Source organism: Primulina eburnea, chromosome 6 (genome assembly GCF_022965805.1).
Source record: "Primulina eburnea isolate SZY01 chromosome 6, ASM2296580v1, whole genome shotgun sequence".
NCBI lineage: Eukaryota > Viridiplantae > Streptophyta > Magnoliopsida > Lamiales > Gesneriaceae > Primulina > Primulina eburnea.
In genome coordinates, this window is record NC_133106.1 from 21,842,277 (window position 1) to 21,868,913 (window position 26,637).

Here is a 26,637-nt window from a genome sequence, read left to right on the forward strand (position 1 = left end):
CTTACAAGTAATGGTGTGACCATGACTTGAAAGCCAAGTGTTATATGCAGGCTTCTATGAATGATGAGAAGTCGGTTCTTTATGTGGGTTCTTCTTCCAGTATGAAGATTGGTCCACATGAGAAGGGAAAGAAGCGTTCTTTCCAACGTCCCAAGAAGAGCATGCCCTTGAAGAGGCAATCTCTGAGTCCCGCTGTGACAGCCATACCAGTAAAGGCTGACAAGACTGTTGACATATGTCAGCACTGCAAGAAGCCTGGACATTAGAGGCGTAACTGCAGAGAATATCTTGCCCAGAAAGGTTCTGGAAACGATATGTTATATATTGAAGTAAACATTTCAATTAACTCTACTTCTTGGGTATTGGATAGCGGCTGTGGCTCATATCTCTGTAATGATTTACAGATGTTGGGAAGAAGTAGAAGGCTTAGGTAAGGTGGGACCTTCTTGAGGATGGGCAATGGAGCAAGAGTTGCTGCCAAGCCATAGGAGAAGTTTACTTGCTTTTGAACAATGATTTTAAGTTAATTTTAAGAGATGTTTTGTTTGTATTGGATTTGGTGAAAAACATTGTTTCCATTGCTATGCTTGATAAAGATGGATTTTCTTGTTTATTTAGCAAAGGTGTTTGCAACATTTACAAGAATGATTGTTTAATCAGTACTGGAGAACTTGAAAACGATCTCTACAACTTAAAATTGAAAGATATTCCACTAAACAATGTCCAAATAAAACAACAAAAAACAAGCAAAAACAAGATACTCTAAATTCGGCACAATTGTGGTATGCTCGATTAGGACATATTTCCTTAAGAAGGATGAACAAGCTAGTAGGAGTAGGCATGTTTGATATGTCTGATATTAATGCTCTCACGGCTTGTGAATCATGTCTGAAAGGAAAGATGACCAAAATTTCCTTTAAGGGCCATGTGGAGCGAGCCAAAGGGTTATTGGATTTGATCAATACCGATGTGTGCGGTCCGCTTAGCATCACCACTAAGCATGGACATTCCTACTTCATCACCTTTACCGATGATTTTTCGAGGTATGGGTATGTGTATTTGATGAAATACAAGTCTGAAGCCTTTGAAAGGTTCAAAGAATTCAGAATTGAAGTAGAGAAACAATTGGGATGAAGCATCAAGTCACTTCGATCGGATAGAGGTGTTCAGTACTTGAGTGCCGAGTTCCAAGAGTATCTTAGGGAGAATGGAATTCTCTAACAGTGAACTCCGCCTGCTACACCACAGTTGAATGGTGTTTTGGAGCATTGTAACCGGACTTTTATGGACATGGTTCGATCTACGATGGGGTTCACGGAGTTGCCACGATTTTTTTGGGGATATGCGCTTGAGACAGCGGCACTGTTGTTGAACAATGTCCATTCAAAGGCAGTTGACAAGACACCATATGAGATATGGATGGGTAAGCCTCCCAAATATTCTTATCTTAGAATATGGGAGTGCCCTGCTTATGTGAAGCAGGTAGTGGGAGATAAATTGGATAGTCGATCCATTTTATGTTACTTTGTGGGATATCCAAGGAATTATGTTGGATGCTATTTCTGTCATCCCAAGAAACAAAGGTGTTTGTTTCTAGGAATGAAACCTTTTTGGAAAAGGAATTTCTATTGGATAGAAAATGGGAGATGATAGAACTCGAAGAGGTTCGAGAAACACCCACAATTGAAGAATCCACACCCGAAGAGCCAAGAGAGGAGATACAAGCTCCTAGAAGATCCGAAAGAGTCTCGAGACCACCTATGAGGTATGGTTTGCTTCTTGAAGAGGGCCATGATGAGCCTAACCATGGATGTGATCCAAGGACCTTCAAGGAAGCGTTATCTGATGCCGATTCATCCAAATGTCTTGAAGCAATGGAATCTGAGATGAATTTCATGCATTCGAACCAATTGTGGAATCTCGTGGATCCACCTGAGGGAATTGTTCTCATAGGGTGTAAATGGATTTACAAGAGGAAACTTGGAGCGAATGGGAAGGTATTGACCTTCAAGGCACGATTGGTGGCAAAAGGATATACTCAAAGACAAGGAGTTGACTTTGAGGAAACCTTTTCTCCAGTTGCAATGTTCAAGTCCATAAAGATATTGCTAGCCATAGCTGCATGGTATGACTATCAGATATGGCAGATGGATGCCAAGACAGCCTTTCTTAATGGGATATTAAGGAAGAGATTTACATGTCTCAACCTGAAGGGTTTACATCTGTCGGAAGTGAGCATATGGTATGAAAACTTCAGAGATCTATTTATGGTCTAAAGCAGGAATTTAGGAGTTTGAACCTTAGATTCGATAGTACAATCAAAGAGTTTGGTTTTACTAAGAATCCTGAGGAACCCTGTGTGTATAAGAAGGTCAGTGGGAGTGCTGTGACATTCCTAGTGCTTTATGGTGATGACATTCTACTCATTGGGAATGATGTAGGGATGTTGCAATCAAATAAAATATGGTTAGCGAGTAAGTTCTCGGTGCAGGACTTGGGTGAAGCATATTTTGTATTGGAAATACAGATCTATAGAGATAGATCGAGAAGGTTACTTGGTCTCACCCAGTCCACATACATTGATACCATCGTAAAGAGGTTCTCGATGGATGAGTCCAAGAGAGGACATCTATCAATGTGTCATGGCGTGTCCCTATCCAAGTCTATGTCTCCCAAGACTGATGCAGAGATAGCGGCAATGACACGCATTCCGTATGCACTGCAATTGGTAGCATCATGTATGAGATGATATCTACACGTCCCTGACGTGGCTTTCGCACTAAGTGTAGTGAGTAGATATCAATCGAACCATGGTCTTCCACATTGTAAAGCTGTGAAAGACATCCTCAAGTATTTGAGAAGGACCAATAAATTGTTCTTGGTTTATGGGGTGGAGAACTGAAATTGGAAGGCTATACCGACTCTAGCTTCCAAAGCGATATCGTGACTCGAAGTCAACCTCTGGGTTTGTATTCATGCTCAATGGTGCTGCTGTCTCTTGGAAGAGTTCCAAGCAAGGCAGTGCAGCGGATTCCACCACTGAGCCATAATACATTGCTGCATCAACTGCAGCGAAAGAGGCTGCTTGGATAAGGAATTTCGTCCAAGAGTTGGGCATCATTCCTAATAGAGTTGCTCATGTCCCGGTGTTTTGTGACAACACGGGATCCATTGCACAAGCAAAGGAGCCAAGGTCTCATCAGAAGTCCAAACATGTATTGAGAAAGTACCACATCCTCCGAGAGATTGTGGAAAGAGGAGATGTCTCGATTGAAAAAATCGGCTCCGCAGATATTGTTGGTGATCCACTAACCAAGCCTTTGCCTGACCATTATTTGAGAAGCATCGCGAATCGATGGGTTTGAAGCATATGGGTAGTTGGCTCTAGTGCAAGTGGGAGATTGTTAGAGTAGGTGCATGTCGAGCCAAGTGTTGGCCGAGTGTTCACAATGAAACTCTATGTATAAACAATCTTTATTTTAATAATACTTGAAATTATTGTTGACACATGTTTATCTGTATACACATGCTAGTTGCATAGATAAATTCTTGAATATACAAATAGTAGAAAAAATAAGAGATGCTCATACAATGAGTATCATGAAACTCATATTTGGAATACTGTATATTCTAAACAGTTCCTAGTCGATTCAGCCGCCGCTAAGAAGGATATAGGAGGCCGCTCGAGTTTGAGACTAGTATCTGCGATGTGAGTAACATGTTTCATTTGTAGGGGACATTGTGATGTCCGAGCATGCAGATAGGTGCTCCTTGTCGAGTGTACTGAACAACCCTCCACAAAGGACTTTCCAAGTGGTTCTCACTTATCGAGTGGAAACGTCCTAGTTTATGGTTGTACACCATTAGTCCTTATGACTCGTGACAACATTGATACTCTATATGCTAGCATGGCACTTTGAATTGTTTACCTACTCTCATGGGGTCATCAGGTGGCAAGGTTGGGTGTTTTGTCGAAACATATAGGAGTCGATGCTTTGTAGTCGGGTATTCACCGCTTACCTTCGGGTATGGATATCCTATGTGATCACATGTATATGTAGTGTGAAATCTCTGATCAGAATATGGTTGTAATTATGAAAGGGGTTTCATAGATTACACCATCGATGCAACTACGACATGACACATAGTATCAATTCATTGACAATTCTCGATATACCAATGGTTGTCGAATCGGACGGGATATATGAGTTGAAGTGACCGTACTGTACGCTAACCATAATAGAATGGTTCTTGCAGGCACTATCATTTGATACCTAGGGAATCATGTAAGAGATGCTGCTAGGAGTTTAACATGATTGGTTAGGTACTATCAGACTTGAGTTCTGACGTTCTTATTATCAAGGAGTTGATAAATAAGAATTGAGCAACTAGGGTATGCTCATATAAGGACATGTTTATTCCCGAATCACATAGAGATGCGAACCCACTGCTAGTTGTATCAATAAACCATTGAGGGTCATACAAGTGCTAACTTTCTAGATCCCGTTGAGAAGTGAAAATAGTTCATGTGTTGAACGGATTATAAAAGAGTTTATAAGCACAAAGAAAATTAGAAGTATGACTTCTATAAGAGGATTACGGGGAATGTAACTTTTAATTTGTGGAAGAGTTCTTAAATTAAAAGATTGCTCAAATTAATAATGTATTTGAAAATTGTGATTTTCATAAACATTATTATGGATTAAATAAATTAATTCAATTCTTGAATTATTTAAACACTAGTGGACCTAGTAGAGTCAAAATAATTAAATTAATTCAAGTGTTGAATTAATTAAATAACATTGGGTCTTGTAGAGCCCAATAAGAAATAATTATTCAACTAGTGGGCTTGAGTAAAATCAAGTAAAGTTTAAATGGTCTCAAATGTGTTTGAGATATTTAAATAAAATTCTATGGACTTTGTAAATGTTACGTGACCAAATAAAATTGCATGCTTGGGAGGTGAAGGTTGTAGACAACTTTTTCAATAAACAAGGCATGTCATGCACATACCACTTTAACTTTTTACAAAACCAAGAAAACTTTTCTTCCCTTTCTCTGCACATGTGATGGCCGAAATTTTCATCTAATTCGCTCCAATTTTTGCTTCTTCAATTGTTGAGGAATGCCTACACTTCTCAAAGAAAAATCCTCTAATTTTTCTAGTGAAATATTAGAGGGGATCTTCCTAGTTAGTGGTTGACCTAATTTGAAGGAAAGAATCTATTTGAGCAAGAGCTAAATTGTTTACAACTTGGTTGGAGCCAAACGCCAATCCTTGTGATTTATAGGTAAAAATTCTTAACACACTATGTATGAAAATTTTGAATTTCTGTTATTTGCTACACAACATATGAGGTGCTCGAATTTTTCTTCATGAAAAATGTGATTTTTCGAAAATTACGTTGCACATCCAAGCCCCGTAAACGATCCTCTTACAAAAATGTTTAACGATTTTACGATTTGAACTAATTTCCTTTGGGATTTTTAAATGTTAGTTAGTTGTTTTATTTTGAAAATGAGGTCAAGGTATTTTAAAGTATATATATGTATATTTTGAATTATGGAGATGAAGGAGAAAAAAAATTTCTAGCACGTTTTAAGAAAACGAGGAGTTGACGTTCAGTTGTTATCAGAGCAATGATTCTGTAAGGGGTTGTACAACCATCAGTACCGGAAAGCTCAGTCCTCAAGCCTCAATTTATAAGTTTACATGCTCTATGTGATTTTTATGATGTTATCTGCATGACTACATGAATCATATGTTTACTTCACATGTTTAATAGCATTATGAGGATATATGTCTAATTTGCTCTAGAATTTTATACGTGATACGATATGAAATAAGAAATTATATGATTTCAACGCATGTTGGCTTTGTAGTGGAACTGGACTTTGTTGATTTTTGGGTAACAGTACTGATGTTTTACTTTTGGGGTCGTAAGTTAATCGTGAATATTGAGAATGCTTTTGGTACATGTAGATTTTCTAAGAAAATACTAACGATTCGTGTCTACTAGTTGAATTAATTTTTGAGAATTACACATAAGGAATAATGACTCGAGGACTCTGATGATCATTAGATGTAAGAAAATGTATAATTTGGAATGTTAGGTTTTAACGAAAAAGTAGATTGGTTATCAGAATTGATTTCTGGGTGAATAAGTTTAAATTTTTTGAAATAATGTTATGAGAAACTTGTAGAAAGAAATTAAGAACGCCAAAAACTTATGGGTTAATCATAGGATTTTTGAAAGTAAGGATCAAATGGGATAATTTTTGAGGAAATTAAGAATTAATTTTACAATTGTTAAAGAATTTGGGAACTAGTTTAGCAGTAAGTGAGAATTGAATGGTTTAAATGCTAAGAATTTTTGATAATTTTGGCTCGAAAGGATATTTATAACCTTGTTATATCTTAGATTATAACGTTATAAGGGATGTTAATCGAGAGTATTATGGAATGAATCAATATTAAGCTTGAAAATCTAAGAATTTGTAGGTGTGTTTGGGATTTTAAGATTGAAATTTGATAGGTTGATGAACATTTTGGATATAAAATAAAGAAAGTAATATACTATAAGGGTGATCATCCATTTTGATTATTGGGAATTGTAAAAAAAATAATTGAAATTTGAGGTTATGGAAAATGGAACTAGGTCACCATGGGACGTTGTAAGTTGAGTTTTTCAAACGAGGATGTAGAAGGTAATTTTAATTGGGATCAAAGAGGGGTAAGGACATTCTAAAACTTAAGTTTTTATCAGAGTAACGTAGCGGAAGCATTGATTTTCGGGATATTAGAACAAGTCTAAACTTTTGATTATTAAGGATAAGGGAATTTCTAGGATGAAATTCAATTTAAGGGGAAAAGATTGTAACGCCCCAAAAATTTTGAAGTTCCACGTGAACCACATGCATACAAGTTATTAAATTCTTTGTGTATTTCAATTAATTGTTTTAATCGCATTAATTAATTATGTTGTGCATATTGACATTTTTAAAATATATTTTTCTACATGGTTGCATTAAAATATATTTTTAAGATTTATTCGAGTTGCGATAGAGAAACAGAGACCGATGGCTAAAAAATGAAAAATAATTTTATTAAATAATTGTTTTTAATTATTTAAAATATGATTGATGCTATTTATTATTTTTGAAAATAAGGGGGTTTGAGGTGATTTTATATGCCGGGACGTAAATTTTATCTGTGTTGGGTTTTAACAAAAATACGAACGCATTGGCAACCCGGGTAATAAATTCACAAATTTTTCTAAACAAAATATTTTAATTAAACATTAATGGGCTAAATGAGCCTAATTAAGTTTGTTAATGGGCTTAAGCCTTGTTAGTGGATTAATTAAGCATAGAATAAACTAAACTACCACATAACCATTCAAAACCCATGCCCACTTTCCCCTGCACTTTCAAACTCTCCCTTGCAACAATTCTACACGACACCCACCTAATATTAATCAAGGAAAAATTCGAAAGCTTCAAGGGAGATTCAAGCCAAGGTCGTTCGTCGCTGTTCTTCGCAATCGTCAATGAGAATTCGTGTGTTAAATACGCAAAGACACGCCATATTTCTTTCCTTCAAACATCTATCATACCATAATATTTATTTGAACATGTTTTGCAAGAAAACAAGGCACACAACTTGATATTTTCATAACTATGCTTACATGTGTATTAAACTCTTGAATTTTGGTTCTAAAATCTTGTTTTTGTGTTATTCAAAGGGCTGCCATGATTAGGACATGATCAAGCATTGTTTTACACGAGTTTAGAGTCCTAAGAACACACACAAATGCTGCACATCAAGAAAAGATCAAATTGGAACCATATTCTGTCAAGGTGTAGGTAGGGCTCGGTTTTTGGGGACTTGGGGGCTGGCTTGGTCTCGGCTTGGGGCCATGGCTAGCTAGGGTCTGGTGTGATTAAGGGAGAGAGTCCTAGCCATGCTCGGACTCGAGGGTCACGGCTGGGGAGGACTACCCGAAGGCCATCAAGGAAACGTGCAGGGTTGCACAGGCTTGCAGGGAATAAGGGGCTCGGCCAGGGGGCTCAAAGATGGGCTAGGGTAAGTCCTTGGGGTCCTAGGTCTTTGCCCAAGAGGCTGGTTCAGGGGCTGGGTTGATGGCTAGAGTCCTAGGCACACAAACTTGGAGTCCTTGCACAAAAGGAGTGTCGGCAGAGAGCTTTCCTAGTTGCTTGGCTTCGGTTTCAAGTTAGGTGTCAAGTCGGTTGGTTCCATGGGTCCAGGAGGGTTCTTAGAGGGGCTGGTCAGGGTTCGGCTCGGGGCAATCCGAGCTGGGCTCGAGAAAACCTTAAGATGGCTCATGGGTTCAGAGCTTGGCTCGGTTAGGGTTTCTTCTTGGAAATTAATTCGAAAAACGGCTCATAGGGGTCGAGCCGTGGTTCACGAGGGCTAAAATAATATAAAAGTTTAAAATTTGAATTTAGGAATTTTATATTGAAGTTTGAATTAATTCGGGATTAAAACGCCTTAAATATGAATAATTAAATATTAATTAAAAATACTAGTGTTTAAGCTAAATAAAAGTATGGGAAATTTAATTTAAGCCGAAAAAATTGTTTGAGACATGTTAGAGTCAAAGAAATTAAGAAAAAGTAAAAAACGTGAATTTTTTACTTCTAGGGGCAAAACAGTAATTTTTACACCCAAAAATTAGTAATCGTCGTGGCAGTGTCCTGAATACTGTTTTATATGATTATTTTACATGTGTATGAATTTTTATATGTTAATGTAACGTGCCGTATTTTTACCAACTTTAAAATTTGCGGAAAATAAAAATTTTCTTAAATAAGAAATCAATCTTCAAATTGCGATAACACTAAACCGTTCATCCAAAATATTTGCAACAAAAGATCACAAATAAAGTTTTCTAAAATACTTGTTTAAACATCGTATAAAAAAACGTGAAATCAGAGTATTTGAACATGCATAAAGTCTTAAACGACTGACGATATAATTCCATTTGGGTGATCGTTGTTGGCTCGCTAAATCAGCACACTTTTTACCGATCAAGAAGACTTTCACCATGACTCAGCACGCAAGCTGTACATCAGAGAGGTAGTTAGACTGCGTAGATTTTTATGTCCATTGTGTCAGACAGGGATCCGAGATTCACGTCTGCGTTCTGGAAGAGTCTGCATCAGGCATTGAATACTAAGTTGCTATTCAGTACGCCTTCCATCCTAAGACCGATGGACAGTCGTAGAGGGTGATTAAGATTTTGGAAGACCTACTCAGAGCTTGCATGATCGAATTCCAGGGCAGCTGGGAGCCGAAGTTACCTCTTGTGGAGTTCACGTACAACAACAGTTATCAGACGTCTATCGGTATGGCTCCATATGAGTCATTGCATGGGAGGAAGTGTAGGTATCTAGTGTATTAGGACGAGGTAGGAGAGAGGGCAGAGATAGGGCCGGATATTTTCAGTTAGACTGCAGAGTTAGTGATTAAGATCTGAGACAAATGAAGACTGCTCAGAGCCGATAGAAGAGTTACGCATATCAGCGGCGCAAAGGTCTTGAGTTTGCCGTAGGGGATCATGTGTTTGTGAATGTTGCACCGATGAAGGGTGTGATGAGATTTGGGAAGAAGGGCAAGCTCAGTCAGAGATACATAGGGCCGTTTGAGATCCTGGAGAGAGTTGAGACACTCGCATACAGAGTTGCATTACCGCCGAATCTGGTGGGATTTCATAATTTCTTCCATGTCTCTATGCTGCGGAAGTATATGTCGAATCCTTCGCATGTGCTGAACTGTGAGCCACTTCAACAGTCACCGAACCTGTCTTTTAGGAGAGACCCGCTCAGATTTTGGACAAACATGAGAGAAGGCTCCGGAATAAGGTGATCCATATAGTCAAAGTCAAGTGGCTGAATCATTTTGAGGAGAAGGCTACTTGGGAGATGGAGACCAAGATGAGGATTTGTTACCCGGAGTTATTCGGCATGTTTTAATTTCGATGACGAAATTCAATTTAAGGGAGGAGAATTGTAAGGTCTAGGAAATTCGAACTACGTAACCCGACTGCATGCAATCTAGAGTTTTATTTAAAATACTTATTTATTGATTTTTATACATTTAATACATGATTATTGCATGGCTAGGGTTTATTTCAAGATTTTTTTAAGTTTCATGCATTAGGGTTTTAAGTTGAATTTCGAGCTCGAAAGGGTAAAGGAGACTGGGATAATCAGGAAAATACTTTATTTATTGAATAATTTTTTAAAATTATTTAATATGAGGTGCTTTATGTATGATTTTTTTTGAAAATGGACCTTGTTTGAGTATTTACCCGCAAAGTTATATTTTTAACCAGTACGCAAATTTTAATGATTCAGGAGAATTTTTGAGGGTTCGGCAATATTTTCAAAAACGTACCAAAATGAAATATTTTTCCGGAGTATTGTTGGACTTGATGGGTTTGTTTTAATGCTTAATAGGCTCAAAACCATTTTTAATTTAATTAGGGCCCATTAGTACATGTTTTATTAACTTAAACAACACCTAATCAAACCCAACCCTACTTAACACCCCTTGGCCTCCCCCTCTTCTCATTGAGCAGCCTCCGTTCCTCAATTTTATCAGCATCCTCCCTCGATGTTGCAGCAGCAAGGTTCGGCCTTCATATTTTCTCAAGACGGCTTCCTCCCGGCATTCTGTTCCCATTCCGCGCGTAGTTCTTCAAGTTTTTGATCACATAATCGTTAAGGCACACATGTATCTTTTCTTTCTCTTCATTCAAGCCAATATTACGCTGAAGACATGAAAATGCATTAGAATTTATTTATATATCTTGAGGTTTTGTTTTATGCAAGGTTTTTTACATGTAAGTGCATCATTGGTCTTCATACTCACGTTTTTTCCTTGTGTTTGTGTAAGGGGCTGTCAAATCAAAACCATAGGAGGCTGAAAACTTCAAGGGTTTAGGTGACTAAGGGGTGGAGCCGAGGGTTGGTTGATCCATGGTGAGGGCTGGTCGAACCTAGGTTGTTTTGGGATGGTTGTTGCAAGATCGAGAGTTTGGGGATGGCAGCCGTGCATGGCTCGATCCCAGCCATGAAGCCGACCCTCTTGGGTTCGTGACAGGGCTGGGAGATGGCTGGAGCGGCTGGTCGTGGTCCATAAGATGTTCGAAGGGCTGGGTTGAAAAGCGGCTTGTTTGGTCGATGTTAGGGCTTTCGGGTGTTTCACGTGAAGCTGAGTGCAGGGGTTGTAGGTGTGGGGACCCGGACGCTAATTCATTTCTTAATCGTCTTTGGGAATAATAAAATCAATTATAATAAACAGGGTCTAAATTTTTTTTAAAAAAAATACAAATGCGGAAACGTAATGTAAATCACTCTGAGATACATATTGAACATAAACGTACAAGTATTGTACTGTCTACAATAAATTAACTAGGTTCAACTACATATCAGTGCTGAATCCTAATCTACTTATGAACCTGGATGTCCATGTTAATCTTGAATCTCTCATCTTCTTCATGACCCTGATCCTGTCTCACCTGTTGTCATGCATACATACAAACACGACAACAGCCGGATAACTCCGGTGAGAATTATATTCCCAGTATAAACCAAGTATACATGCATTTCATATAAACAGATATAACAGCATGAAACATATATTCATAACATGTAACACAATCAGAAACATATATCAATATCAAACTGTAAATCATATTCTGAACATGTACCACAATCAGGAACATGAATCGGTATCAACCAATAAATCACACTATGTGACTCTTAGACTCGGACTCGACTCATTCCTAATCTAGGGATCCCGATCTGAATAAAAACGTAACACCCACCTACTGTTCCGATCGCAGTGGTGGTAAATTCTCATTCACGGACTTTGGCCCTCTCTATATCGAATCTCGGCGATAGGAGTCGCTCCTATCCTAAGCAACATTGATACAACCAAACGTCCGGTGTCTTGGCATCTCCGCCAATGACTAGGCATATCCGACCTGACATATCCTGCCACTGACTAGGCAAATCCTGCCCTGGCATATCCTGGCACTGACTCGTCACAAACACATGCTAGACCATAAATCAACAACCTAGGCATAACAATCTCATTAATTGCAAATATCAATACAATAAAATAAAGTATGTGATTTAGGAAAACTCAAGTCAAATCCAACTCGAGTTGTGTAATCCCGAATCAACATTGATTTATACCTTTCTCTTCTCGGTCTGACAAAGTCGAAGTCTCCAATTCAAATCTGTCCATATCAATCTGGTAATGACAAAGGTCGAGGAGTATAATATCAATACACCAATCAAATCAATACTGGATATAATCAGGACTCAATCAAATTCTGTTTTAATGGCATAACTGTAAAATCTCGAAATACCGGCAATAGAATATTAGTATATACCAATCAACAATTCATCTGATTCAAATATGAATAATATCAATATAACCAGCAATAAAGTATCAATCAAATATCAATCCCAACATCTTATAATTGATAACCACACAATTCTAATATCAAATCTCAATCAAATCAACTCTGAAATCATAACAATTCTATACGGTATCTGTTCTTCAATCTGGTTTTGATTATGCGACGTCTACTATGTCAGGAACACCATATATCAATCATATCTGATTCTGGCAGTATCATAATTTCAAATCATATCAAAACTTAGGAAAACTTACGCCCAGTTGAATCTCTCGTCGCTAGAAACTCAGTACTGAAGTCGGATTGAAATTCTGACGGACGGATTCTGCGTAACCTTCAAATTCTCACACGTAAGGAACTTGGAACTTTTTCCCTTCGTTCCTTCCTTTCCCTTTCTCAATTTTGTATGAAGGAAAGTAATATATATATATATATATATATATATATATATATATATCCCATGCATGCATAGAATACGTGTCTCGCTTCTTTAAGAAACACGTCTCGCGCATATGCGTGACTACCATCGGCGCATATGCACGGCGCCTAAGCTCATCTCTGCTCGCGCATATGCGCGCACTGACACCGCGCATATGCGTGAGACCTAATGTCTCGGTGCACAAACACTCGCGCATATGCACGCCTCCAGCCGCGCATGTGCACGCAATGTTCTGTTCCAGCTTCTTGGCTACTGCCCTCCTCGTGCATGTGCTCGTCTTCAAGTCGCGCATGTGCGTGCAATGTTCTGCCTACCTCGCGCATATGCGCCTGGCTGAGTTGTTAATATACGCGAGGGCTCATCCTTGCAAAAATCTAATGTTTAATTCTATCTATCCCGGTCTGATCTGTTTCGTCTATAATTACATCTCAATTATCGACAAATCATATCAGATTATAATAATCTAAATCTCGGGCCTTACAGTAGGCTTGGGTGAGTGATCCGGAAAAGGGGTCCTAGGCTCGGTCTTTGTCCTAAGGTACACTGGTTCAGGGCTGGTCCAGCTTAGAGTAGGCTAGAGTCGAAGGTTAGTGGCTAGGGCGCTAGGGTTTGTAGGTGTCAATGCGCTGGAATTTTCCAGCAGCTTCCAGGCATGATTCGGAAGTCCTAAGTGGTATGAAAAGAGTGGTTTAGGGGTTTGTGGTGTAGATGTAAGTCATATTTCAAGTTGGTAAGGGTTTGGTTGAAATTCGGGTTGATTCGGGTTAAAACCGGGACCCGGGTCCAAGTTTAAAACGAACTGTCTAAGTTTTGGAACGAGATCAAGTTTACGTGTAAGAAATACTTAGAATTATGTTTCAAGTGTTTAAAGGAGTTTGGTAGGCTTCGGATTGAAATTTTGAAGTCCAGTGGTAAAACGATCATTTTGGGTTTCAAGGGGCAAAATGACCATTTTGCACCTGAGTTGAGTTTTTAGTCCTGGCAGCGCCCTGAGCAAAATTTGACATGTTATATTTAAATGTTTAGGTATCACAAACATGATTTTATGAGATTATGAAAAGTATGTTGTTTGCTTGATTTTAAGAAAATTTACGTAAATGCATGATTTTGTTAAGTGATGAATACGATGACACGTTTGGAAGGATGAGAGTTGGTTGTGACTAATACGATTATATGAGATATTATGAGCTGAGTCCAAGTCTCAGTGGATGGATAATGATGTCACTGATGTCCCCACCGCCGGGTAATGCGGTTATATTATATGGATCTATCGAATAGAGATGATACGAAAGTCACAACTAATGAACTGAATTCAATTAAAAGAAAATTTATACGTATATGATGCTATGATGAGATATGTTTTGACACGTATGATTTTATACGACATGTTTACATTATGCTTTTAAGTTCATGAAATGTTTGTTGCTTACAGTATTTTTCACTGTTGCATGTTATGCATATGTATTCGATATATCATTACAGGTGTGTTGAGTCTTTAGACTCTCTGGGTTTAAATGATGCAGAGCATGTTGATGAGGAGGCTGGAGGTGCCGAAGTCTGAGTTGGCGAGGCTGGATGTGCGCACATGAACTCGAGGACCACATTTTCCGCACATCATGTTTTTGAGTTAGTCATAGACATGATCATTTTTATACGCTTTGTTTTGACATGTTGATGATTACCAGGATTTTTACTTGTTTTATTTTTACCTACATCTAGAATGGACGAGTTGGAGAAAATTTTTAAACTGCGGTATTTTATCTGTTATATGATTACGGTTATCTTTAAAAGGCGTATTTTTCAGCAGTATTGCATGCATGCATAATTTAAAGAATTTCGAAAAATTGAGCTTGTAAAAAAATTAATAATAATTTGTAGTGTTTTTAAGTAGTAGATGTCACACAAATGATCCAAGTCCATTGGACTTTAATTCTTCATGCATGCCTCCGTTTCATTTGTGATCATACTTCTACATTTCCAGAGGCAGGACCAATTGTAAAACGATAATATATATAATATTTTCTTTATGATTCAAAAGAACAGATAAAAATAAAGAAATATTTCAGAAATTTATTAATAGTGGTGTTAAGTATTCATTAGTTATATCCATTAATGGTTAAAATTGAACTGCCCCATGAGTTAAAATATGACGGAATACTACAACAAATGGCCGAACAAATGGATATCTTCGATTTAGTTCAATTTATTTTAATTTATTTTTTAAAAAAATGTAATCGAATATAGAGAAAAATAAAAAATATACCAAATTTAAGAAGGGAAATTATTTTAGACATATTTTGGTTCAATTACTTTCATTATTTTAGTTGTTTCGGCTAGGTTGATTATGTAACTTGAAATAATCGTTTATTTATTTCGACTTGGATGAAAATTTTGGATACTTCAAAAATTTCGATTAGATCGGTAACTAAACTGGTCGAACGCTAACCAATTGAAAAGAGCTAAAAGGGAATTACATTGTGCTTCTATTAATGAATTTCAACTTTTTTGATTTGCTTTCATGGAAAAATTGAACTGAATTAGAAAGTCTCACGGGTCTATTTAAGTGATATAAGTCGACTCGAAATCGTAAAGACTTTTGTAATAATTATTGAAATTATGTAACTGGACATGGATTAGACTCGAAATCGTGAAGACTTCGTCACATAATTTCAATAATAATTATGATGGATTTTAATTAGATAAAAGGTCAAATCAAATACATCAATCCAATGTCACCTTAAAAAATCAACTTTTTTTTTAATATAAACAGATATGTGTGGTTATTTTCTTAAATTTTTAATATGTTACAACAATCGGAATACAATTTCAATGCAATTACATATTAAATATAAGTCAATTTTATAAAAATATGCATTTCAAATATATTCCAATATCAAACTATTATTTCGATTAGACTAAACATTCACACGCAACCAGCCTATATTATCCTAATTCAAAAGAAAGAAAGTGTACCTGACCAATGATAAACGATTTGATTCTCCTTATCAATGTCTTATCGAATTAGTCTATCGCACAAAATTTGTCCAGCACTGACGAGCATAGTCTACATGACAACCGTAGACTACAAGCTACTACGGTAACCCGAGATTTACTCGATATGTATCGAAAGATAATGGTGATGAGTTACATTGTTATAGGAAAATGCACCGACCGAATCGAAATTCAAATCAAATCATTATATTTTATTTATTTAAAACATTAACTTAGCGTGTAGGAAACTCTAAACCAAAAAATAAAAAACACAACACATCGCTCGCATTCTATATAATACATACATATTCTTATCCCATAATCATAAAATTGTTCACACTAACTTCCGTCATCCAACTAAATTTTGAGCGAAGTAACTCAGAAAGGAAAACGAAAAAACCCAGAAAAATTTCAATGGCGACCACGGAGACAACCGAAAAGGTGGCGCGAGAGCCCGAAAAGGCGCTGCCGCCAGAGATGAAAACTTCGGGGGATGCGGTGCCTACCAGGTACTTTGCATTGCTTGAGGTTGTGCTGAGATTCTTGTTGTTTGCTTCGGCACTCGTGGCTGTGTTGGTGATTGTTACAAGCAAGCAAACGGAGCTGGTTCCAATATCGCCATTTCCGCCATTTCCTTTGGCCCTAAGGGATGCGAAATTTAATCAATCCCCAGCATACATGTAAGTTTTTTTCAGTATATATATACATATATTTCATCTAAAAATACATTAAAGATAAATCATATTTCTAACCATGATCTAGTAGTATACATGAACTAGTATATGAACAAGATAATTTTTTTCACCGCTCATATGAGATCGTCTTACGGATCAATTTTTTGATACATGTCTCTGATGGACTCTTGATAAAAAAAAATTTTATTTTTTCATTGTATGTATAAACTATGTCGACCCGTCTCTCGAATATAAATCCATGATAATGTCTCCTAGAAGACTTGCTATTTTTTTTGTCCATAATATTTGAGATCAAAACCTGTTTCTTCGCGCTTTTTTCCTTAATTTAAACGTTAACGAAAAATGTTACCCAATTTTTAATTTCAAATTCTCCTTTGCATAGCTAATGTGTCCTTCTCCTTCTCTTATGAACCCAGTCCGTTGATTTTTTTGAAATATTAAATGGATTTAATTAACAGTTGGACATAATAATTTGTTTGACCATTTCTATGGAAAAATATTCAAGTTTTGGTAAGAGTGCACTAAAACTATCAAACTCTAAATTAAATATTAAAACAATCGTAATCCATATATATATATATATATATATATATATATATATATATATATATATATATATATATTCGGAATTGTTAATGGCACTCCGAAAAATTATTCTCGCACTAAGCTTTTATCATTTTTGTGTGGTATTTAAACCATAAAAGTGGAGTATAAAAATAAATTTTTGAAATGCCAATAACATTGTGAAGTGAGAATAAACATTGGAGTGTCAATAACAATTCTCATTTTTTTTTTATTCAGTTTACAAATTTTCTGAAAAAAGTAATAGAATAATTAAAGCAACCTTAAAGAAGAATGACACAAATTTCAACTGATGAAGAAAATAGCTTTGAAAAAGGAAAGATTCTGATCTTCAATAATTTGATTAGTTGGTATGCAGAAAAAAGTTATTAACGGTGCCAAATTAAAGAATTACGAAATTGTTGAAATGTTTACGTACGTAGCTGATTATTGAGTCGAGTTTAAATAATAAATTTTATTTATTTTTATTCTTCTATTAACAGACATGTACGCCCCAAAATATCACAAGCAAACTTTGGACACTGAAAACTTTGTCATATAAATTCACGATTGTCAAGGGACCTTTCTAGTTAAAAGATTTGTTATACAATACACACTTATACACACACATAGCGATGGTTCCTGTTCATCGCGGTTGCGGGGACGGCCGCTTTGGAACCGGAACAACTGTCGTGGCAAAGTTTTATGCTAAAACGAGTGTGTTACTTGAACGTTGTTATTGTTGGAATAATATCATATATTTATTTATGTGCCTTCACGGAACGGAACGGGCCGTCACGGTTGTTTTAGGACTATTATTTTCGGTGCAGATACTTTGTAGCAGCACTCTCAGTTACAGGCTTATATGCCGTCATCTCCACTCTATTATCCTTCTACTCCCTTCTCAAGCCTGGCTGCTTCACAAAGGCACTGTCTCATTTTGTCATAATCGACGTGGTAAATTTAATTTCATTAATGCCCCTGCTTTACTAAGATCTCGTTCATTTACTAGTTATTTTCTTGATGAGATGTTCAAAAATTGTGGAAATGAATGCACCAAATGCGACGATGTTTTGTTTTGCAGCTGCTGTTAGGAATTGTGGCTTCAGCGACTGGAGCGGCCGGTGCAGTCGCTTACATAGGTTTGAAGGGCAACTCCCATGCTGGCTGGATGAAAGTGTGCAACATATATGATAAGATCTGCAGGCACTTTGGAGCTTCTGTGGCTCTCTCCTTGTTTGGATCCATCGTACTTGTGTTGCTTGTTTTGCTCTCCGTCTACGCCTTGACCAAGAAAATACCGAAATAGGGTCGCGAATAATCGAACATGTATGTGTCTGTGTGCATATCTAGATGTGTTTATCGGGAGTTGAAGAATGAAAAGAACTAGAATCTGTATGTGTTTAATCTATTCGTTATGTATATTTGTTGACGTATCATGAACTTGCTTGAACTTCAACTACTGGATTGTGCATTTTTAATGTGTGAATTTCCAATAATCGGACAAAATTTGAGGAAAATATTTAATCTGTGATCGAGATAAGGAATATCAGGCTTTGATTCACACATCATTAATGTGCTCAATAAGTTTTAAACATTTATCACAGTAAGATTATGCAAAAATTGCAGTTACGTACTATCACGCCCAAAGACGGGAAGCCATAAAACATGAGCATTCTTCTTCGCGTCACCCTCAACATTTTACAGGTGTAGCATACTCTAGATATGGATCCCAGTACGTAGGAAATGAATAACAGCAATTTGGAAACAAACTTGTAACGCCCCAGATTCGACGAATGTCATCACTGTACCAAGACGAGTCTTTTCATCGTGCTTATGTCCTCACTGACACGTACTCTGAGAAACTTCACAGGGTCACCCATCCCAAAATTGCCCCAAGTCAAGCACACTTCACTTTGGAGTTCTTATTGATGAGCTGCCGAAAAAAATATGCAATTTCTTGATATGAGTAGAGTACATATCAAATCTTTTAAGCCCTTTTCGACTGCACAGTCTCATACCTGAACAGTTTCGGAATCCCACTCCTTCCGGTGTAAGATCGGTTCATCCATGTTCCTTCCGCCTAGAAGCCTGCCAGGAGCCGCTCATTGTCCGTGCAACATCATGGCACCGGCGATCACTCCCCGCCCTCTTCGACCCCGGGCCTCACATGCCTACCAGCTTCCGCTTGGTTCGTCCCCGAACCACACTGTACTCGGAGAGGTCAACTCTGATACCAACTGTAACAACCCAGATTCGACGACTGTCTTCACTATACCAAGACGAGTCTTTTCAGCGTGCTTATGTCCTCACTCACACGCACCCTGAGAAACTTCCCGGGGGTCACCCATCCCAAAATTGCCCAAAGTCAAGCACGCTTAACTTTGGAGTTCTTATGTGATGAGCTACCGAAAATAATATGCACCTTCTTGATATGAGTAGTACATATCAAATCTTTTAAGCCCTCTTCAACTGCACAGTCCCATACCTGAACAGTTTCGGAATCCCTCTCATTCCGGTGTAAGATCGGTTCACCCATGTTCCCTCCGCCTAAAAGCCTGCCAGGAGCCGCTCATTGTCCATGCAACCTCATGGCACCGGCGATCACCACCCGCCCTCTTCGGCCCCGGGCCTCACATGATTGTGAGACACTTGTCCCACATCTTAAAAATGAAATATTTAAAACGATTTTATAATGGCTTACAATGGACTTCTATAACAACTCGGCGCAGGTGGATCGAGGGGTCAGGCAGCAACGAGGACTTCGCGTTCTGAAGGAGGGGTGATTGTGATATCTTTGTCCCACATCTTAGAAATGAAAGATTAAAAATGAGTTTATAATGGCTTACAATGAACTTCTATAACAACTTGGGTTAATCATTTTCGTTAAGCGATGACGAATACGAAGTAGTTGCTACAGGGGCCCATTGTGCAGTCACGCAACCACGGGCCCGGGCTCAGGGCGTGACAATACTAAACCGAGACGTGGTTACGTGATGATTTATATAGGATGTTTTTTTATGTTTTGAAGTTAAAATGTTGATGCCAAAGATTATAAGCCAAAATGCAACGATTATGTTATGTCTACGAATGGTTCATGTTCAGGAAACCTCTCCAAATTACAGAGATTGTGGTATAATTCCTGTTAGAGTATATGTCATGTAAGCCAACTGTTGACTAGGGATTTTATTGACTCATTTGTAATAAACCATCTTTATTTTAATATAATTTATTATTTCATGGTTTGTTATTTCTTTATCTGTATACCCATGTGAACAACATATATAAAGACATTGATTATATTTTAATACAAATGAATCGTAATTCGATGTTGAAACTCATTTGTAAACACTGTATAATCTAAATTCGTTCCTAGTCGATTCAACCACCTGAAACATGGATTAAAGTCGCTTGAGCTCGAGACTAGCATCTGTGATGTTGTGTACTGCATTTCTTGGTAAGGGCATAGAGGTCAAAACATGCAGATGGGTAGTCATACGATGATTATACCGAACAACCCTCCCTCGGACTTTCCAAGTGGTTATCATTCATCGAGAGGATAAGTTCGTGGTTATATATTATTGTATGCCGTTAATCATTACGATCCAGGACAACACTGAGGCTCTATATGCTAGGGCCGTGCTTTAACACGTTTATCGACTCCAGGAGAGTCATCAGGTGGCGAGATTGGGTACAGTTGCGACACATATAGGATCCAGTACATTGTAGTTGGAGATTCACTGCTCACCTACGGGTGTGGATATCATATGCGATCTGATAAAATAATAGTGTGTGGAATCTCAAGCCAGAGTATGAGATGTACGTTAGAGAAGAAGTTCTCTAATAGTACATGCGATGCCACTATTTATGTAGAGCCCAAATTCAGTACACGTATAACTCATGTATTTATTTAATTGTTAAATTATTTATTTAAGTTTAAAATGATTTATAGCGATGCATAATTAATTCAAATGCATTATTTTAAATTAAATCTGCTTATGTGATGCACGTTACATGTTTTCTTGATATTCATGTTTCAGGAGATTATTCGATGCGGGATCGAGGAAAAGAGACCGGCAACGAGTTTGACAATTTTAAAACGTGATATTTTATTTTAATTCAAGAATGGGGCATTTTAAATAAATTATTATGTTTTTAGCATTTTAAAGCCTAAATTATTTATTTAGGAATTTTAGAATTTTAAAACTTTTAAAGTTTAGCAAGTATGCATTTTATTTTAAATTAGAGGATTCTAGTAAAGTGGGTATTAGTTTACCTTTTTGACTAGCTTGTGAATTGGTTGAACATTTTAAATAGCTTGATTAATTATTTTATTAAGCAATTTTTCCCCAAATTACTCACTCACACACACGTTACACACACTCACACACTCTTACACGTTTTTACACACACCAAAATCAGCCAACACACACACACACACCTCATTGCTCACTTTCATACTTTTTAAAAGAGTAAAACCTAGGGTTCTTGGTCTAGAGAGCAGCCGCCCCTTTCCTCTGAATTTCCATCAAACTTTCGTCACTTTCGTTGCAAAAAAATATTGTCACGTTCGTCCCGGATCGTCCATCGCTTCCTTCTTGTATCGGTATCATCGGTTCGGTAAATTTTAATATCAAAGGCATGTATATTCTTTCGTTTATGCATCGATCTTGTCATAGTATTTGTTTTTATGTTTATTATGCGTAAAAATCCATATATGTTATAAAAAGTTTGAGCAAAAATTTGTTGGATTGGTTTTGAAACGATTTTAGATCTGAAAACTTGAAATTTGTTGTCATTTTAAATAATGCGACTTTTTGTTCAATTTTCTAGAAAACTTTCAACATATAAAACGTATAACTTTTTGATACCTTCGAATGGACAGTAAATTCAAAATATTTGAATAAGAAATATGGTTGTTTTCGTGTGGCTGCTCAAACCTGCGATCTTATGAAAATGATGTTCATCATGTTTTGAAGGTTTTTAGTTGCAGGCTTCGTTGTGCACTTCCGGTCTTGTGCTACTGAATTTAGATATGTTATGAGATGTATTTAGGTGTTATTTGGTGGTTCGTTTGGCTCGGGATTGGCTTGGGATGTAATAGAAGTCGTAAGAAGCGAAACGATGTCGAATTACGGGTTATTGTTGTATTGAAATTGTTTGTCGATTCTTGGGTACGTTTGAGGTGTTTTACGAGTTTGAATCAATGTAATAGCGTCCTAGTATGAGTCTCGAGGTGTTGGTGCATGGTCCCTAGGCTTGGATTGGAAGAACGAATCAATAAGTTAGTGAATTTTCGTGAGTTTGCAAATCCAGCATGTACCCGGACCCCTACACAGATTCCGTGTCCTTTTTCCTTCAAAAATACGAATTTCCAACATGTACCCGGACCCCTAGTCGGACCCCTACACAGGGTTCGTGTACCCTTTTTTAGAAAAATAATTTTTATATTTTTTAAAATATGAATATAAAGTATAGAATTTTTTTGTGGTTATGAATATAAAATATGGGATTTGGCTTGGGGTTTTATGTCATGGTCTAGTACGATGATTAAACGAAGTCAAGTCCCGAGTGATCTAGAATTTCATAAGCTATTTATTTACTTCGGTAGTGAGCACGAGTACTTATGTCTAAGCTATGAAAGACAAGTATTTGAATTCATGTAGTATGTGCAGCAGTGGCTCCACGCGAGATCCAACGAATCCCTCAACGCGAAGTAAGTATGTTCGACGTGCAAAGAAATATTTTAAGCTTTTGAGGTATACTAAATGTCTTGTGACCAAATTTATGCATGGGATTGGAAAGCGGTAAATCATGACCAGGGACCAATCCAACCCGTTAAAGCATGAACGAGTTTAGATCAGGATTGGAAAGCGGTAAAGCATGACCAGGGACCAATCCACCCGTTAAAGCATGAACGTGGATCTCACGTATGTGGTAGTGGATCTTCCCTATCATCTGAGTACTGTGATTTAGTCTGATCAGACGCATTTATGTATGGGTCATTTGCTTTGAAACATGCCTCTACGCAAAATGATGAAGTTATGTATGTTCAAGTATGTACAAGTATGCAAGCATGTTTAAGAAAAGTTTCACGTTATGGCACGTCTATGTTATGTGTGTAAGATCAAGCTTTTACACGCATGTTAAAGTTCAAGTTCCAGTATGTATGTTCTATTTTAAAGTTGCATGTGATTTTATTACGTATTACTTGCTACTTTCAGTTTATACGTTTTGAGTCTTTAAACTCACTAGACTTGATCGGTGCAGGTGAGGATGCATTTGAGGAGACAAGGAGTGAGGACCAATGGCTGGCTTGGACTGAGCGGGAGGCTAAACCCGAGGACCGCCATGTTTTTAAGAATTTATGAAAGTTTCAAATACTCTGATTTCATGTTTGTTTACGATGTTCTAAAACAAGTATTTTTGTTAGCAAGAATTTCTATGGTGATATTTTATTGCAAATACTTTTAGATGGTTCGCAAACTTGAGTGTGGTTGGTTTATGGCCAATGTTTTTAGATGAACGAGACATTTTAATACAAATTCGAAAGTTTATTTTAAAATTAAGAAAATTTTTATTTTTCCGCAAATTTTAATTAGTTAAAAATACGGTACGCTAGAATTGGTATCAGAGAGGTGTTCTTGTAAAGGGTTATGCCTACTGCCAGTTGCGAGAAGCTCATGAAGTCACACCTCAAGTTTGTAAGTTTTAAATTCATTCATGTAATACGTATCCAGTTATGATTTCTGCATGTGCATGTTTGACTCAAATTACGTGAATCTTATGATATTAGTATTATTTCATGCATGTTGGGTTTACGTGTTGGGTAAATGTTGGGACGGTATGCCTCCAAGACGTAGGATGGTGCGAGGAGCAGGCGATGACGATAGGGAAGCTCAGGATGGGGAGAGGGTCACTCCTCTTCGTCCACCCCCAGATATGCAGGCTCAGATGCTTGCTGGGATGACACAGTTATTCACGCATTTTGCGGGGAACCAGGCTGCAGTGGATACAAGGGCGAGGCCCAGACCGGAGCCAGTTAAGAAAGGTTTAGGAGGATGGATCCTAAGGAGTTCTCAGGGACTACTGACCCGATTATATCTGAAGGATGGATTAAGTCCATCGAGGTGCAGGATGCAGACAGAGTTAGATGTGTCACCTTTTTGTTGACAGGGGACGCCAGGCTATGGTGGGAGAGAGCGCCTGTGTTGGTTAATTTGCAGACTCTTTCTTGGGATGACTTCAAGGAAGTCTTTTACTCCTAGTACTTCACTAAGAAAGTACGCTCCAGATTGACTAGGGAGTTCATGACGCTGTGACAGGGAAACATCAGCGTAGCAGACTTCGTCAGGAAGTTCGAGAGGGGGTGTCACTTTGTACCCTGATTGCAAATGATGCCCGGGAGAAGCTGGGGCATTTTATTGATGGGTTGCGGCCGATCTTGCGCTGTGATGTCAGATTTGCAGGACCTACTACTTACACAGTTGCTGTGTCTAGAGCCTTGGCGGCAGAACAGGACCAGAAGGACATCGAGAGTGATAGACAGGGCAAGAGGCCTTATCAGACACCTTTTCTTGAGGAATATTTGTAAGTCATTAAGAAACTTAGGATTAAGTGGATATGAGTACTAGAATTAGGTTATGTAAGACTACTTGGGTTGTGTAAGTTTTAATTTCAAGTTTATGAAATAGATATTCATACGGGGATATTGGGTGAAATAAAAACAAAAAAGAATTAGTTGTATTCAACATAGGTTAGCAATGGTCGAATATTAAGATTTTTATCGAGTAAAAAATCTAAAATATTTATATGAGGATTCTAGAATTCTATGCGTTATAAGTGAAGTTGATTTATTAGAATTAGTCCATCATTAACACGGAGAAACTTATTAAGCTTTATACGTTAGAATGAATTAAGTATTGGGGATATGTCAAAGTGTGAAATTCGTTCAAAGTGTGACATTTGAAGAAAAAAAAATTCGAATCTGCACGGAACTGTTCCAGGCAGACCGCCCGCGCCGCGCGTCCGCTCGGCCGACGCGCAGTGGGCAAACGGTTGTGCACGCACCCGCCTGCGAGTGCCTGAAACGTTCGGGCATTGCGCGGTCGGCTGCACGAGAATGTCTTGGGCACCGTGCTGATTGTTGGTTTTTAATTGTTTGGGCCTAGGGTGCAATTTTCTGATATTTCAAAAATTTGGTCAAATTGATATTTTATGAAAATTAGTTCAATTTATCTTTTGAAAAATTAATTTTTGGAAAATTAATAATTTTCTTGTAAAATAAATAATTAGAATATGATTTTAATTATTTATAGTAAAAATGAGTTTTACAAGAAATTAATTATTATTGAATTAATTAGAAATTAAATAAAGGTTTTTATTTAATTTATTAAATTTTTTAATAATTGTATTGGTTAGTAATAAAATTATAGGTACGTGATTTATCAATTAATTAAATTTGTTTAATTAAATTGATGCTAATATTTGATATTAAATGCATGAAGGATAATCGAGAGCCTTGACCAATGTGTTAGGTGTATGTTAAGATATTTTACTATTTTATTCATTTTGTTAATATTTGATATTCATTAAAGTGGGCCTTGTTTATGGCTCGTTCCCACCCCACGAGGTATATCCCTTATGTGTCATGGCTATTTAAATGTAATTATTAGAAATAGCGGGAGATCAAAACTGGAAGATGGTGGACCCGATGTACAAGAAGAAGACAAGTAAAATATTGGAAACACTTGTAATAGTTGCATTTGCATCTCTGAATTTACCTAAGTTTTGGACCTGGATCCATGTCTAGCTCACATGGATCTAATAGTGGTTGTGATCGATCATCCTTGTTTATTGTTTTTTTCATGTTATGATATATATGCGATACATATAGTAGTATGCATGTATGTATAGTATATATAATATACTTGTATGAATCCGGCAAATATACAATCTTGTGACACACGATTTTTAATTAAAATAATGAGACAATTTTAAAATTAAAATCCCTCATTTTGAATAAGATTCAAAATTTATATCAAACTACAAAAGCAAAAATTAAAAGAGTTCAATTTATTCTTGCCTTCCATCAACCGTGGTTGCATGTTGATCGCTACCCGTGGACATTGTCTGGCTCATATTATTGGGGAGGCCTGGACTCCAGAAAGCTGTGACTTTCACTGGACATATGATGTGAATTGAGTGGAAATCCCATGACTTCGGCTCATATTATTGGGAGAACTCATGGCGACCGTCTACTACAATTCAATATTTATGGGTCGGTTTGACACGTGAAAATAAACTGCGTCATATTATTGGGTCCTTATTAAACGTGAGGCGAAACACACGGAGGTTGCATAGGGTGCAATTGGATTCTACTTTTTAAAATTATAATTGTCTGATATTATTCGGGATAATAATTGTCTAATTGGGCTCTACGTGTGAAGGATCGTTTTCTCAACATCTTTGGGATGCTTCAAACAAAATATTCTCC

At 37.3% G+C, this 26,637-nt stretch overlaps 1 protein-coding gene across 1 annotated transcript; it reads left to right on the forward strand.

Moving 5' to 3' along the window:
• Nucleotides 1-16,212: 16,212 nt before the first annotated feature.
• On the forward strand, nucleotides 16,213-18,640 carry LOC140833372 (CASP-like protein 1). Its single transcript, XM_073197732.1, has 3 exons — nucleotides 16,213-16,565; nucleotides 17,972-18,098; nucleotides 18,226-18,640. The coding sequence occupies exons 1-3, from the start codon at nucleotides 16,300-16,302 to the stop codon at nucleotides 18,448-18,450; spliced, it is 618 nt and encodes a 205-aa protein (XP_073053833.1). The 5' UTR covers nucleotides 16,213-16,299; the 3' UTR covers nucleotides 18,451-18,640.
• The last annotated feature ends 7,997 nt before the right edge of the window (nucleotides 18,641-26,637 follow it).